The 15,571-nt window shown below is 29.4% G+C and overlaps 1 protein-coding gene across 1 annotated transcript; it reads left to right on the top strand.

Moving 5' to 3' along the window:
• The first annotated feature begins 4,093 nt into the window (after nt 1–4,093).
• LOC108692721 (protein AATF) lies at nt 4,094–5,806 on the top strand. The gene is made up of 2 exons (XM_018201113.1): nt 4,094–4,401; nt 4,495–5,806. The coding sequence occupies exons 1-2, from the start codon at nt 4,208–4,210 to the stop codon at nt 5,804–5,806; spliced, it is 1,506 nt and encodes a 501-aa protein (XP_018056602.1). The 5' UTR covers nt 4,094–4,207.
• Nucleotides 5,807–15,571: the final 9,765 nt, after the last annotated feature.

Consider the following 15,571-nt stretch of genomic DNA (forward strand, 5'->3'; position numbering starts at 1 on the left):
GATTATATAATAAAAAATTATTTTAATACAGTAAATTTTTATTAATATTTTGTATATAAAATCTTTTCTTTTTATTAATATTTTGAATATAAAATCTTTTCTTTTTATTTGATTTGAGTTAATTCAATCTTAACGTTATATTAATTGAGTTAGTTTTTTGTTCATACAACTTTTAATGTAAATTAATTTTATAATTAACCTTAACTTAATTTTTAAAAAATTAACTAACCCTGCTTTTATTGTTATTTTCTACGCAATAAATATGCATGCAACATGCATAAACGATTTAAAAGAAAAAACTTATGTTTGAAATTGCCGCTATATGATTAAGTATTTGCTAAAAATGGCGACATCCGGTAATTGGCGTACCTCTCTTTATACTACTCTACTGTAAGGTAAAATAATTATTATATTAAATCCATTAATAATAATGACGGAATATGAAATAACAGTATGTGTGAAAATATGTATAAATTGCATATATTTATTTAATAATGGATAGTTAACATGAGCTATGATAATTGAGCATTATAGAAAGATTCAACTGATACATTAAATGAATATAATAAAATAATTCATCTCCATCTACAATCTGATATAATTATAATAGTAAATATAATACGCAATAATATGTAGACGTAGTAATATAATTCAAGAAAATTCTAAAATATCTGAATGTTTTAAAATCAAGATCTATTAATATTATTATTTAATATTCAGTACTAAATAAAAGAATGGATAGTAGTATTATCAAGAATAAAGTATATGTATAATAAAGTATATATATATAATGTAAATAGTGTATGTATATATATAACAAAACTGAGTAAATATCGAAAAGGCAATGTATTATAATATTGTGAGAGACGTAAAGTAAATTATCATAATAGAATTTAGAATAATCCGAGATAATAACAGTAGGAATATAACAGAATATTATAATAATAGAGTATTAATATATAATATTAATAAAATATTATAGAATAATATAATAAAATATTATTACGTAGTAGAATATTATTTGAAATTTAGATTTGAATGATCACGAAAAATATAATGTAATTAACCATATATATATTTATATTTACATGTGCTAAAGTGACATAAAGAAAAATACTATTTCGTTAGATTGAATAATGAAAGGAACGTTTTAAGAGACGATAAATGTGATTTAAATGTATTCAATAGAAAGATAATAATTATTGTCTTATAATATTTAAAATATAGGACAAAAAGAGTAAGACGACCTCAAGATTTGTCGATTTTCCTAATTTCTGTGATGAGGTAAAGAGAGTGATTTATTTTTTTTCAAGTTCACTACAATCTTAATTATTATTTGTAAAAATTATACAGTTGTTAAATAAATTAAAATTCTTTAAAATTTAATTTTTTTAAGACATCAATTTCGTCATCTTGCCTCTATATATGAGTAAGATAACTTTTAGTAGTGGAAGATGACGAAAAATCAATTTAAGTTTGAGAGATTTTAAATTTTTGATTTTTGAAAGGGGCTTCTACAAGCCAGCCCGGACAAAAATGAAAAGTTTTATAAATGTTTGTTTAATATTTACGTAAGCGTTTGCATTTCGTTGAGAATTTAGAAACAGCCAATAGAGTGTTCAAAAAACGAAAATTACAACGCTGCAGCATTTAAAAGACATTCTCTGAAAATAAGAAGTTTCATGAATGTTTGTTTGACGTTTACATGAACATTCAATTCAAGCCTGCTGAACGCAGACATTTTATCAAACATTTTATTAAAAATACAAAATTTTTCATTGAGAAATCTCATCATCTGCGTCTTTTATCCTACCATATTTGATGATTTTTTTAAATGCGATAAATTGAATTTCATTGTGTCCCTCTAGTGGGACGTTGTGCACTGCTTGAAAATGGGACATAGAATGTTTGCTAAAAGGAGGAAAAACACTTGTTATAGAATTGAGGAAAACATTTTTTAGGGTTATTTAAAAGTCTTATAAAATGTTTACTGAGATTCAATAATTTGCCACATTAACAAACAGCATTTTTTGAACGGAAGAAAAATGCTTGTCTCATAAATGCATGTCTATTAAAAAAAGCGTTTGTTAAATGTTTGAATAGTTTGACAGTGAATTCTCTGCACAAAGGCACATCAGCGTTTACTGAGCATTCTTTGAAAAGCGTTACTTTAGTATTACGTATAGAACTTTTATGAAACAATTGAAATATATATTGTATTTCATAAGCGTTCTGTGTTTAAAACCCAATGATGTTCTGTAAGCATTCTTATAAAGTTTGAAACGTATAAACTCCAAAAAATCGTCAAATGGTTATCAACGTTTTATAAAGTTCCGTATTTTCGCCAAGAAATGCTTGCGATTAGTTTATGTTACGAATTCCTCCGGAGTAATTATCTCTCCTTAGAGATAAGAACGCGTGACATTCCTTTGTCGTCTATGTTGACTCGCTGAAAGAAAAGAAAAATTCGATGAGTGAATATATTTCGATTATTTATGCAATCTCTCAAAAATATAAAAATGAATTCTTTTATGCATAAGATAAATGTTCCAATTAGTACCAATTGTGACTGTTTTGCTCAATAAATCAATTAATATAGATCAATATGCGCGCGCGCGTGTGTGTTTATTCTAAAAATATATTAATTCGAAATTATATATATTATCTATTACAACAAATTTTGAATAGAATTAAACGCTTTTGTAAAAGCTAAAATATTATAATTGTATAGTCCTTTCGTCGAATAATTTTAACTATTATTAAACTAAAAGTAAATAAAAGTAAGTGTCCAAAGTTAAATAGATATAAAAAAAACATTATGGTAAACTGAAAACGTCATAAAAATACATATTTTGTTAATCAATGCATGTGTCACTAATCGATGTTCAAATTTTGTTCAAGATAGAAAAATGATACGTGTGGCGCGATCTCTTAGAATTAAATGGAAGTACGTTCGCATTTGATTTAGCGACGGACGTTACAGTCGTACCAGCGCAATGTTAGATGCGTGCGATACGCGATATTCAATGTACAGTATATCTTTAGAATGAGAACATCGGTAAAGCTGTACACACATTGGATAGCACGTGTCGCATGCGACAAACATCGCGCTAGTGTCCTAGGGATACGATCAACACGATGTTGCAAACGATGTTGAAGCGTTTTTTAATTGGTCAGTTTGTAAAATTCTTTCTTCTAATTGGTCCGCTTCAAAGCATTTGTAGCGAGACTTTGATCACAGCCGAGAATAGATTAAAATGAATTGAAATTTGTTTCTATTCGAATATTCTAAATTGTAAATCCTTTTTTTTGGATTTAATTGGATTCAATTGGATTCAATTAGATACAATTAGATGCAATTGGATTAAAAAACTGCATTTCCTATTCAAAATTTTGAATTGAATAGTATTCACAATCGCATAGAAAAAGCTAATATTATTTTTAAATTGAAAGACATACAGTTATACTCCATGCAATTCCTATAAATGAATAAAAATGCATCAGGAAAAAGCATTCATTTTAACATTCGTTCGAATCAATATTTCTGAAAATCTGAATCCATTTCAATTCATTTCAATCATTTGCTAAGATGCCAGAGACATACGGCTTTGCGCACAATAAAAAGAATTAGGAATAAAGAATAAATGATTCTAATCTATCAGAAATCAGATACATCGGAATACACGGTTTCTAATAGGTTGAAATCGTTATTCTTAATTCCTTATTTTTCCTATTGTGCGCAGGGCCTAATAGAGGAGAAAAAGAGCAAGCGGTACGGCGCGGTTCCTATAGTTACCTAAGCTATGTTCCAAAACTTCCTTTCACAATGAATCATTACAGCCTTGTTTGTCAATGTTAAACAAAGAAGATTACTGTATCATACTATGTCGCTTGTTGGAAGGCACACTATAGTTACCTAAATTACGTTCCAAAACTTCTCCGAGGAAAATTTTACTCGAAATATATAGTACATGTAACGTACTATAGCATATATACTATAGCATATAGAGTACAATCTTCCTCAGAGAGGAAGTTTTGGAACGTAGCCCTAGTTAGTTTCTATGCCGCATACCGCGTACCACGCCACATGTAATCGCAACCCTTATTCTAGTTCTCATAACTAATTGAAACACGGTTTTAAGAGGTTAAGTTGATTCATGAAAACATATTTTGTAATCGTCTAATAAGCATTAATAAGTACAGAAAAATGGCTAGGAAGAATTTAGCGGACGAATTAAATATTTTAATTATGTCTAAACCGGATTTTGGTTCAGATGAAGAGGAGGATACTAAGGCAAAAATAATAGAACCTTACAATGAAAACGATGACTCGGACGACAAATTACAAATCTCTAAAATACGCAAACAAAATATTGATACCTTAGATAAAGTGGATAAGAGGTAAGTTTATGTATTTCATATTTTTGTATATATAATAGATAAAGAAATTAGTATAGTTAAATGAAATTTTGAAAATTCACATTGTTAATATAGATACATTGGTAAAAAGATCTCAAGAAAAGACATATATAGCGATGAAGATGATAGTATAAATGAAGATGCAAAAAGTAAATGCCCTGAAGAAGAAGAAATTAATGATATAATGAAGCAAAACGAGGATGAGTTGGATAGCAATAGAGAAGCCAATTTGAAAGAAGGGTCTATAAATGCCTTCATTAACATGTCTGATTTGGAAGATCAAAATTATTATGATATGGATATCAATACACATGATTCATTTTATAAACAGATAAACTCTACTATTAAAACAATGTTTGAAACAAATGTTGACACAGAAATAAAGAAAGGAAACTGTGTTAGAAATCAACTGAAACTATGGGAAAATTTCTTAGAAATACGAATAAAATTACAGAAATGTGTTGTAATTAGTAATCAAATGCCACAGCATGATGTTCATAAAGAACTTGGATCAAACATGAATTTTGTAAAGATAGTTAATGAAACTAAAATGAAATTAGCATTAATCATGGAGAATATGTTACGACTAAAAGATCTTTTATTAAAACAATATCCTGAAACAAAAAATTTATATATTGATGTTAAAAAGATAAAAACCAATAAGAATATAAATACAGATGATCCATTGGATAAAAAAATATCTTCTGATACTGAAGACGAATTAGAAAATGGAAAGCAATTATCCATTGATGAAGACATAGAAGCAATTGAAGAATTAGTACCTCAAAAACGTTTGAGATATAATGACTATGAAAAAGTTTTACAAAAAGATCATGATTCATATAGAAAGTATAGAAACTCTGTTATAAAAAAATGGAATGATAAAACACGATTTGCTACAGGTTCTTTGAATAAAGGTTCTAGTCAGACTACACTGAAACAAATTGAATTTGCTATGAACGATATAAGCAAATTACGAAACAGAACTCAACTGAAGCGTTCTGAGTATAATATTGTCGGTAAATGTTTGCTAAATGGAGATAATGATGGTAGAAGAATTCAGGAATATGATCCAGAAATTTATGACGATAACGATTTTTATCATCAACTGTTGAGGGATTTGATAGAATATAAATCATCGGATGTGACAGATCCTGTACAGCTCAGCAAACAATGGATCCAATTACAGAATGTGCGTAAGAAAATGAAAAGAAAAATTGATACACGTGCGACAAAGGGTAGGAGAGTACGATATAATATTCATAATAAATTGGTTAATTTCATGGCACCTATTACAGTGTATGATACATGGACAGACAATGCAAAAAATGAATTATATAATTCATTGTTCGGGAAAATAAAATCGACAGAGGAACAAATAAAATAGGTTGTGCAAATTATAGTATGTAATTTCATGTCTAAGATAGAAAAATTTATATTCCATGTATTGCTAAATAAATTTCACTATCAGTTCTTACATAATTGAAATAATTTACCTTTATTAAAAAATTGAAGCTCCTGAGTACTTAGTTAAGAACTCATTAACAATGGCGAAAATAAAATGGCGAAATCAGTAGCCACACACTCGAGCATGAACCTATATCCGTGTGCTCGCCTTTGGCGCGCCGAAAGTGAACGATAACAGTCTTCTCACATTAATCTTGTTTCAAGCAACCGAAAATATTTTCTGGGTAATCTCGACTGCTCGGCAATTTTCAGCATCAATAAGGAGCATTCTAAATAACATAAATTTTAAGAAATTATAGTAATAGTATACCCCTCTCATTAATCCAGAATAGTATAAATCATGTTAAAACGCAACAATTTATGAAATATTTAATTGTTTACGATTTTTCAAATTATATACCTCCTTTATAAACTTGAGTAGCAAAAATAGTTTAGAATAGAAATAGAATAGAAATAGATATTTTATCGGAAAAAAATTATAAACCAGCATTTCTCTTTACGAAATCTTCTAGCTATTCTACAATACGCCATTAGTTATAAATCAGAAGTTAGAAGTTGGAAATTGGACTGTGATTGGTCAATTTCCAGCTTCTAACTTCTGATTAATTTATGATTAATGGTTTATTGTAAAATGCATGTTAGAAAAGTCATCAGAAAAGAAATGTGTATGTTTGAGATTCGAGACTTGAAGGAAATATGCAAAATAAAATCGAATAATTACAAAGAATATGTTTTTTGCTTATAAAACGAAAGATATTGATGGAAAAAAGTTTTGTATAAAAAATATAGATATTCGAAATATCTACAACATAAGACGTAGAACATTAAAATCGATCTATTAGTTAAATAGAAAAAAAATAAAAATCATTGAAAGACTTTTTTTTAACTCGCTCTCTGTTCATTAAAATTTAAATGCAAAGCTTTGAAATTCTCTTAAAATGTAACCCTCGTAATGACGAATCTAGCCCTGAACAAGTCTGAAATGTTCATTAGTTTTTGTAAGAATAATTTGTTCACTAAAAACTTGTCTGCGGAAAACTTAATTATTTCATCTTTGAGCAGCAATTTACAAAGGTTTTTCTTCTTCAAGAGTTGCACTATCAGTGGAATACTTTCCATTTGATGACACAAGCAATGTCGATACAAACATCGTTCTATTCTTCTTAAGATTCATAGAGTGACAAAGATAGAAGATGACTTGTATCAACTTGTGTCATCAAATGGAAAGCATGCCACGTACAACTTACAACTTACATACTTGTTAGTAATAAAATGATTTTTTGCAATTAAACTATTCTAAAACAACTTTGAAAAGTAGGTATTTTTTTCATATAAAAAAAATGGAATAATTCCGTTAATACGTATCATATTAAATAGCAGTGTGAAGCATTCGACAGCTGACATTTTTCTATGAATTTAAAAGAAAAATAATTACAATGTAATAAGTTTACAGAGTATTAAAGACCAACTTGTTGTGTAAATTATTTTATATATTTAAATAATAATTACATGAGTTTGATATTTAAATCTATTCTTTTAAATTCGAAATCTTGACAATTCGAAATCTTTGGTTGCTTGATTGAACCATTTTCAGAAATTTCAAAAAAATTATTAGTTTACAGATATGACTTCTTCTTAAAATAGAACATTTATTCGTAAGCTGTTCTCAGAATAATTAAAGCTGCTCACGATTGGAAGACCATGTGGAGAATCTGGTTAAGCTGACAATGAAAATTTAAGTTAGTTTTCTCTTTCAAATAATTAGCAGAATCAATTCTTATTCTCATAAAAACTTGCTGATCGTAGACAATTATCAATCGAACATAATGGACGTGTGTAATGAAGAGACAAAATCAAGTCAGTATAATAACCATATAATATAGTAAATAAAATTAATTAATGAAAATGTGTCAAAATGATAAAATTGTATAATTGAAAAAAAATTTTTTAAATAATAAATATTAGGTGTAGTAAAAAGAGATCCATTATTTTTGCATGAAATTGAATGGAAAAATAATGGATTTCTTTTTACTACACTTAATATGTCCGTAGTCAGAGGATAAAATCAATTATAATAAATTAAATAAATTATAATAAATAATGTGAACATGACAAAGGACAAACACTGACTGAATAAATGATAGTACTATAAAATCAAATACTGTTGATACTTGTATCACCGATGAGATACTATTAAAGACCCTCGACACTAGGCAAATTTTGACTATCAATGGATCCGGGGGGAACCGAAGAACAATGACGTTACCGACAATTAATAAAAATTTATGATTATTAACATATATTTGATGATGATACTTGATGACGATGATACATTAATAAATTCGTAATGTTTTATTATATAAATGCTATATAAGTATGCATATTTTTAATCAATCATTGGGTAGTAACTAGTTAAAATGTTAAAAGTTAAAAAAAAAGTTAAAAAGTTAATAATTTTTAACTTAACTTAGTTAATTTTAAATGCATTAATTTTTAACTTAATTTAGTTTAAACCTTAATTTAACTTTTTTTAAATTAAAAATTTGTTTATCTGTTAATGCTAAAATGTTTTTTCTAAAGTCTTAAACATTAGAGAATTAATTTAAAAAAGTTTAATGATATAATGAGAGATCTATAATAAGAGTTATACGGTAGCCAGTTTTGATTTTGGTTTTGTCAATTCCCTTTATTTTAGGTATCATAAACAACATAAATTTATTTATTTATTATTATTATTATTTATTATTATTGTATTTCAATAACATAAATATGAAATGAAGAACCTTAGCCTATTAACTAATGAAGCCTTAGATGAAGAAGTGTTGTAGAACAGTATTGCACATTCACCCATTTTCTAAATTTTTACGTATATTTTTTGTAACAAATATCTATCCTGCTGCAAATTCTTATGGGATAAATTTTCCTATTTGTCTAACCATAGGTACCTGTAAATTCGACTGATCCCCATGAGAGAAGACTCCTATCTTGCTGTAAACTCCCATGGGTTTTTTCATGAGTTCTTAGAGAGGACTATAAGATTCTGGCTGTATTCCACAATTTACTGTCAGTATTGAAAATCTATGATTTTGTTATGTGCACTATAGATTTTCAATACTGATAGTAAATTTTGGAACAGCCTCTGTAGGAGCTTATATAGTTTAAACAATTAATAACAAGAAAAATATCAGGGTATTCTTTGTCTCGAATCCAGGCCTGATCTCGTTTCTTCTCCGAGTTGGTAGATTTTTGTCTTGCCATTGAACCACATAGCCCTGATACTGATAACTTCTCTATTGTACCTATTTCTTCTAAATTTCTTACAATAGGTATCTACAGCATGTATATATAGAATAACATAGACAATTTTTCTAAGGTTTTACATAGGAATCTATGGCATCCAGTTCATGAAAAGAGGCTCTTCGCATGATAAGATCACATGAGAAAAAGAATGATATGTACATTGATGAATCTTAAATGATATACTTAAATGATATGTCTCGTATTTGGGACTATTTTTGTGTGCAGATAAAGTAGATTAAACTGAGTCGAAAAGTCCTGTATCATTTTGTAATTTTCAATAGTTAGTTTAAAAATTGCCGAAGCGGATAAAATCGACGCATAAGACAACTTTAAGATATCTTTCAGACATATTTTTATGACATATTTTTAAAATGTTTTTCAAAGAACTCTTAAAGATTAAAGTTGTTGACTCTAATGCGTCGCGATTTTAGACATTCTGCTCATTGGGTAATAATTGCAAAAATTGCAAAATGATAGAGAACCTTCCGGTTCAGTTTAATCCGCTCTATCTGCAAAAATAGTTCCAAATATTTTGAGATATCCTGTATAGTCCCAAAATAGTCACAAATATTCTGAAATCCTGTAGTCCCTCTAATTTATATATTAGAGTGTATACATGAAATACTATAACAGTAGCCAACTGATGTAATTCCACATAAAAATTTACGATAATTTCGATAACTCCAAAAACTGAAAGTCTGTGATAAACAAGATATTTGTGATTCAAAAAAAATTAAATTTTCTTTATAGCAATCAGGATTTTTTTTACCCGACGTGGAACATACCTCATTTATTAATTATTATCGTGGCTTCCAGTTTTTAGAAATTATTTAGGAATTATTCTGTCAGGTTGATATATAAGTACCCGTAGGAATGCGGAAGAAATGTTTTGTGGAGACTAAATACCTATAGGATACTATACTTTGATGTATAGGAACATGTAGGTGCACATAAGACAGAGGAGATGTGCATATGTCATCCTATAGGCATTTTCAATCTCATGAGGCTCCTCTTCTTTGTCTTACATGTTACTATACCTCAAACTATATCCTTTTATTTCTCATGGAGCATCTATCCACATTCCTGTGGATACCTCTATTACTCTATTTGCATTCCTATAAATGTCCTATGAAATTAGTACTATATTACTAGTTTATTGCTTTTATTTCCACGTAGATTAACTTTAATCTTAATTCAACGTACTTTTCGTCTTTTTCTAATCTTTAGAGCCAGTTTCATCAACGCCAGTTACTTTAGGTTTGTCGCATGCTCCAACATGTTGTAATATGCTCCTATAGTTCTTACTCATTCCAACGCGCTTGATAGAGTGAGTAGGAGCTGTGGTAGGAGCATGTTGGAGCATATTGAAGCTTGCGACACAAACGAACCTTTTATCCGCCGATTAACTTTGAGTATTGTCTGCCAACTGTCAAACTGCTAAACTGAAAACGCATCATCTCTAATCTAATTTCGAAAGTATGTATTTGTAAAAAATAGTCAAATATATTTACATTTCAATGCTTTATTTATTATCTTCACCTATTATCTTCACAACACTTTTTCTTTACTATTACTAACAAGAATAAGAGAAAGACAGATTTTTAATTTTTAACTTGCTATTGGCTATTCTGGTGATAAAATTAATCAATGGATGAGATTAATCGACGTTGGTGAAAATGGTCCTTAGAAAAAGAAGAAAAATAAGTTTAACCGAGATTAAAATTAATCTACTTAATGAAACAGGCATTAATCACTTAAATTTTAACAGAATGCGAATTTCCATAAGTCTTTAATAGTATCTCGTTGGGGTTTGTATTTATATATGCTTTATGAAAAAATCTCTGTGTCTGTTTCCAGCAAACGAGAATGGATTGAAATGGATTAAAATATATTCAGATTTTCAGAAATATTGATTCACGAATGTTAAAATGAATGCTTTTCAATCCTGAATGCATGTTTATTCATTTATAGGAATGGCATGAAGTATATTTCTATGCTTTTCTAATCTAAAATGCTTGCTAATCTAAAAATAATATTATAAAATTTTGTATGTGAATCGTGAATACTGCTTAATTTAAAATTCTGAATAGGATATGCAATATTTTTCAATCCAATTGAATCTAAAAATAATATCGGCTATTTCTGTGCATGATGAATACTGCTAAATTAAAAATTCTGAATAGGAAATGTAGTTTTTTAATTCAGTTGAATATAAAAAAAAATTTTTTTTTTTAAATGGGCCATGGATACTATTCAATTCAAAATTATGAATAGACAATTCATTGTTTCATTAAAAATGCATTATGAATGCTATTTTATTCAGAAATATGAATAAGAAATTTTTAATTCAATTGAGTTAAAAAAAAGTTGTACCGTAAAAATATATCATGAAAATTCTCCTTCATTTAATAATTAAAAGAAATATAAAAAGAACTATCTAAATATGCACAATAAATGTTACTTATATAAATTCCTTATTTTTAATTAATAAATTAATTGTTTTTGTATATTATATATTAACATGTTTCTTTATTACATAGCGTATAAAAGTTTTAAAATAATAACTAAAATTTCATGTAATTACTACTTTAATTTATTTAAACTTACTTTTACATATATTAAAATATTTATATGGAATCCAATCCATTTTTATGGATTCAAAATATAAATTCGGATGGATTGAAAATTTCCAATTCATTTCAATCCATTTTCGTATTGCTGAATTTGTGATTGAACTTGAGATTGAGACCATTTATTTGTTTTTTAATATTAAAGCCACAACTGACGATTAACTCTTAACCAAAGTTCAATTTATTCATTATCTCTTTTCAATTCTAGAATTGGAAAAAGATGAAAAACAAATTGAACCTCGGTTAAGAGTTAACTATGAGTTGTGAACAAGGCCTTTAAGGTTGCAACAAATTTTTTTCTATGGTTTTCGGAATGCAGCCTACTTACCGAGCGATTGGTCTTTATTTATTTTTCCATAAATAAGATCCATAAATAAGATCCATAAATAAGAATCAATCGCTCGGTGAGCGGATTCCGAAACCCATTAAAAAAAAGTGTTTATGCAATCTTTTAGTTGGTGAGTGTACATTAATTTGACACATATTCTGGAAGTTTTTAAGTCTTTGGCAGCATTCGAGCGAGGTCGGACGTGTTCCCTCTTGTCTTATGTGGCATCAACTCGAATATATTTTTGAAACGCGTTACTGGCTTCGACAGTGCCATTGCATCACATTATCCGAAATCTCTTCATTCGTCTCGGTGCATGGTCGTGCGGTGCGGAAGCATCGTAGGCGTCCAGTGTTTGAGGGGGCGCCTCGCCATTTTTGTGTGGATTATATCATCTTTTTTTAGAACTCTATTCCCGATTCGAGATGCCTTGCATTCAATTTACCTTAGTTCATATTTCGAAGACCATCAATGGCCAAGTCCAGTCAGTTCGGTTGCGAGATCAATTAAAGGAGAAGAAGATTCTGGAAGTTTGATACGTACGAATGTGTATCATACGTAGAATACATATCAAATTTATATGATACCTTTAACATAACTGTAATCTCTAATTTATTAATCTTATTGACTAAAAAATAATGTTCTTAAAATTTTGAAGTATATTAAATTGCTGATTGCGAATAACTTTCCAGTTTTATAAAAAATGTAGTTTGTAAATAAAAAACGGAAAGGAAATATTGAAAATGCAAGTGTAATATATACATGAATTTGGTATACAATAATATTAGTAATTTGTGCTCTTATCGCGTGGATTTAATTTAAAAGTACATATAATCTGATTATGGCATTTTTCTAATTAATTTTCAATATAATTACATATTATCATATTTCAAATTGTTTTGATATAGTAGTAAAATGTAAATTTATTTTGCCAATCCAAAACATCTAAATAAGATCATCGAATTAAAAAATAAGTTATGTGACGTATAATACATAAACGTATGAAAGTAAAGAGATATCATACTTCAGTATCATATGTAGACTACCTATGTATGATACACAGCGTATGATATGTTTCCAACTCTGGTGTACATACATCCAAGGACTTCGATTCGTTTCCTCGGAAATTTTTACAAATTGAAAAGTGACTACCTTTCTGCATTAATGCTCAATTTTCTTTTTTATAAAACCAAATAAAACAAATCATTTATCATTATGATCTATTTTATTGTACTATTTTATTGTACTTAAAAAGTAAGAAATATATGGTATTTTTTACTCATTTTCACTTATTAATACTCTATCTAATATGTCATATCTAATATGTTTCGCATTGCATCTAGTTGTATTCGAAACGACATTTGTCTTAAACGATATATAATTGTCAAAAATGAATCTATTTTATCTAGCACTGGAGGTAAAGGAAAATCATTGAATTGGCAAACGGCATCAGAAATTCTATCAAGTGCATTTGTATTTCCTTCATTTCTTTGTTTTTTTTTCTCTCTTCCGAAACAGTAATTAATTTGTTTATAATATTACAAAGAGGTCTAATAAATAAGATGTAGATTTAAATTACGTTATGTATTTAGTCTAAAAGTTCTATTAAACACACAGTAAACATTACGTATCAATGTTTATTCTTCTACACAGATAAAAATCTGAGGTAGAAATCACATGTGAAAGAAAGGGACTAAATTACCATAAAAAAACTAAGTGCAATGTTCAGCGAACTCCCACGATTCTTTTCTTTCGTGGAGATCTGGAATTCGTTGAAAAAATAGCTGCAAATAACGCACAAGTTGAGCGTTATAGCCTAGAGAAAACTAAAAGTTTTCTCTTCCCACATTAAAACGAAGAATCCAGTATCTCCTCGTAAATGTCGCTCCGACATAAACTAAAAATCGATGCACGTGCACGGCGGAATCAAAAGGACACCAAGTTTGTGCCTCTCGGACACTGAGGCTAAAATAATAATAAATATCATTGGAAGCATAAGACTGGCGCCAAGACTTTTTAACGGTCAAGTCGAGGACGATTCTCACAAATCCGATCACAAAATCTAAGAAGCGACACGCGTAGATTCTGGGTGGTCTCGTGCCGATGCTGCACGTGCGCTTTCTTGACGCACTGCACGAGTGTTTTCCCATAAATTTTAAGGTCATAAAATTTAGGAAAACACTTTTCCACACTATAGACTCCGATCAATATCCTTTCCTTCCCTAAGATCAATCCGAAAGAAAAATTCTATTACTAGTTAACGAAACCTGTTCCACCAATTCAAATTGGAGTAATCAGGGGCGAATTAGTATAAAAATCGCGGTTCCGCAGTCCTCAGGGTAATTTTTCTCTGAGTTTTGAGAAGCTATTATTGTCGGAACTTTTGAAAAAGGCTTCAGCTGATTTTCGAAGCCCTTTTTCTAGTAGAGTCAATGCAAAACCAGTGCATACTATCAACTTAAGACCAACGGCATTGCCTGATCGAGGAATTTGACGAAGCAGACCTGATACCCAGTATTCCATAATCGACAGCACCCTCTCTCTCGAGCACCTTATTCATCGTTATCGCCAAGTAGTAAGTTTTGATTTCGCTACAATACATTGGGTGATCTCTCCTCTTCTTGAGTGGTCCCTCTTTAAAGATAATCAAATTTTTAATGCGTTCACGCAGTTCTTCCGCCCCCTCGTCACCGTCACCTAGGGGGGATTAACGCGCCTCACCGTTCGTGTCCGCTCTAACACCGCGCAAAACTCTCCGCTCGGGAACAATCTTCGCTAATTCAGACATCGGCCCAAGAACAGACAACTTTGGTCGTTCAGTCTCCCTCGACTTTATCATCGCTATTAGAAATTTCTTACTCTCCTGTCTCCGATTTGTCCCCAGATTTCTTCGATGATTTCTTTCCGTCCAGTTCTTTCCCTGTTTCACATCCGATACTACCATCCCCGATTGCGGAATTTCCCGTCTCTCGCATATTACCTCCTCTATTCCTCCCGTTCAACCTGACGCCGTTCAACTTATTTCCCCGTTAATCTCCTTCCTTTCCTCTTTCATAATGCCCATTAGTTGTTGGAATACATGTCTTACTTTATTCCTTCCACTAATGAGCGAGTGATAATCAGCATCGCAGGATCCATTTGCTTAATTTCAGCGCGCGCGCGCACGCGTACGTATGTAAATAAATAAGCATAAATTTGATCTGTATCTTATTTATCAGTCCGCTCTTATATTTTAACAACAGTACATAGAGAACTTTTTTTTCCTAGTATTAAAATATTTTCTTCTTCATCGTTAATTGATGTGTTTGTTCTTTTCCTTTCCTTTAATTCCAATGTTGGATATCAAGAAATTATGTATATAAATAAATAAATATGTATATATACATATTTTATGTATATTAATTATTTATATATTGATATCATTTAT

Source organism: Atta colombica, unplaced genomic scaffold, assembly GCF_001594045.1.
Source record: "Atta colombica isolate Treedump-2 unplaced genomic scaffold, Acol1.0 scaffold81, whole genome shotgun sequence".
Lineage (NCBI taxonomy): Eukaryota > Metazoa > Arthropoda > Insecta > Hymenoptera > Formicidae > Atta > Atta colombica.

What these genes read in the sequence shown, in the direction of transcription:
- LOC108692721 (XM_018201113.1), top strand. Translation starts at nt 4,208, where the DNA reads ATGGCTAGGAAGAATTTAGCGGACGAATTAAATATTTTAATTATGTCT. An exon ending in TTAGATAAAGTGGATAAGAG is followed by an intron (nt 4,402 to 4,494) that starts GTAAGTTTATGT and finishes TTGTTAATATAG; the next exon opens with ATACATTGGTAAAAAGATCT.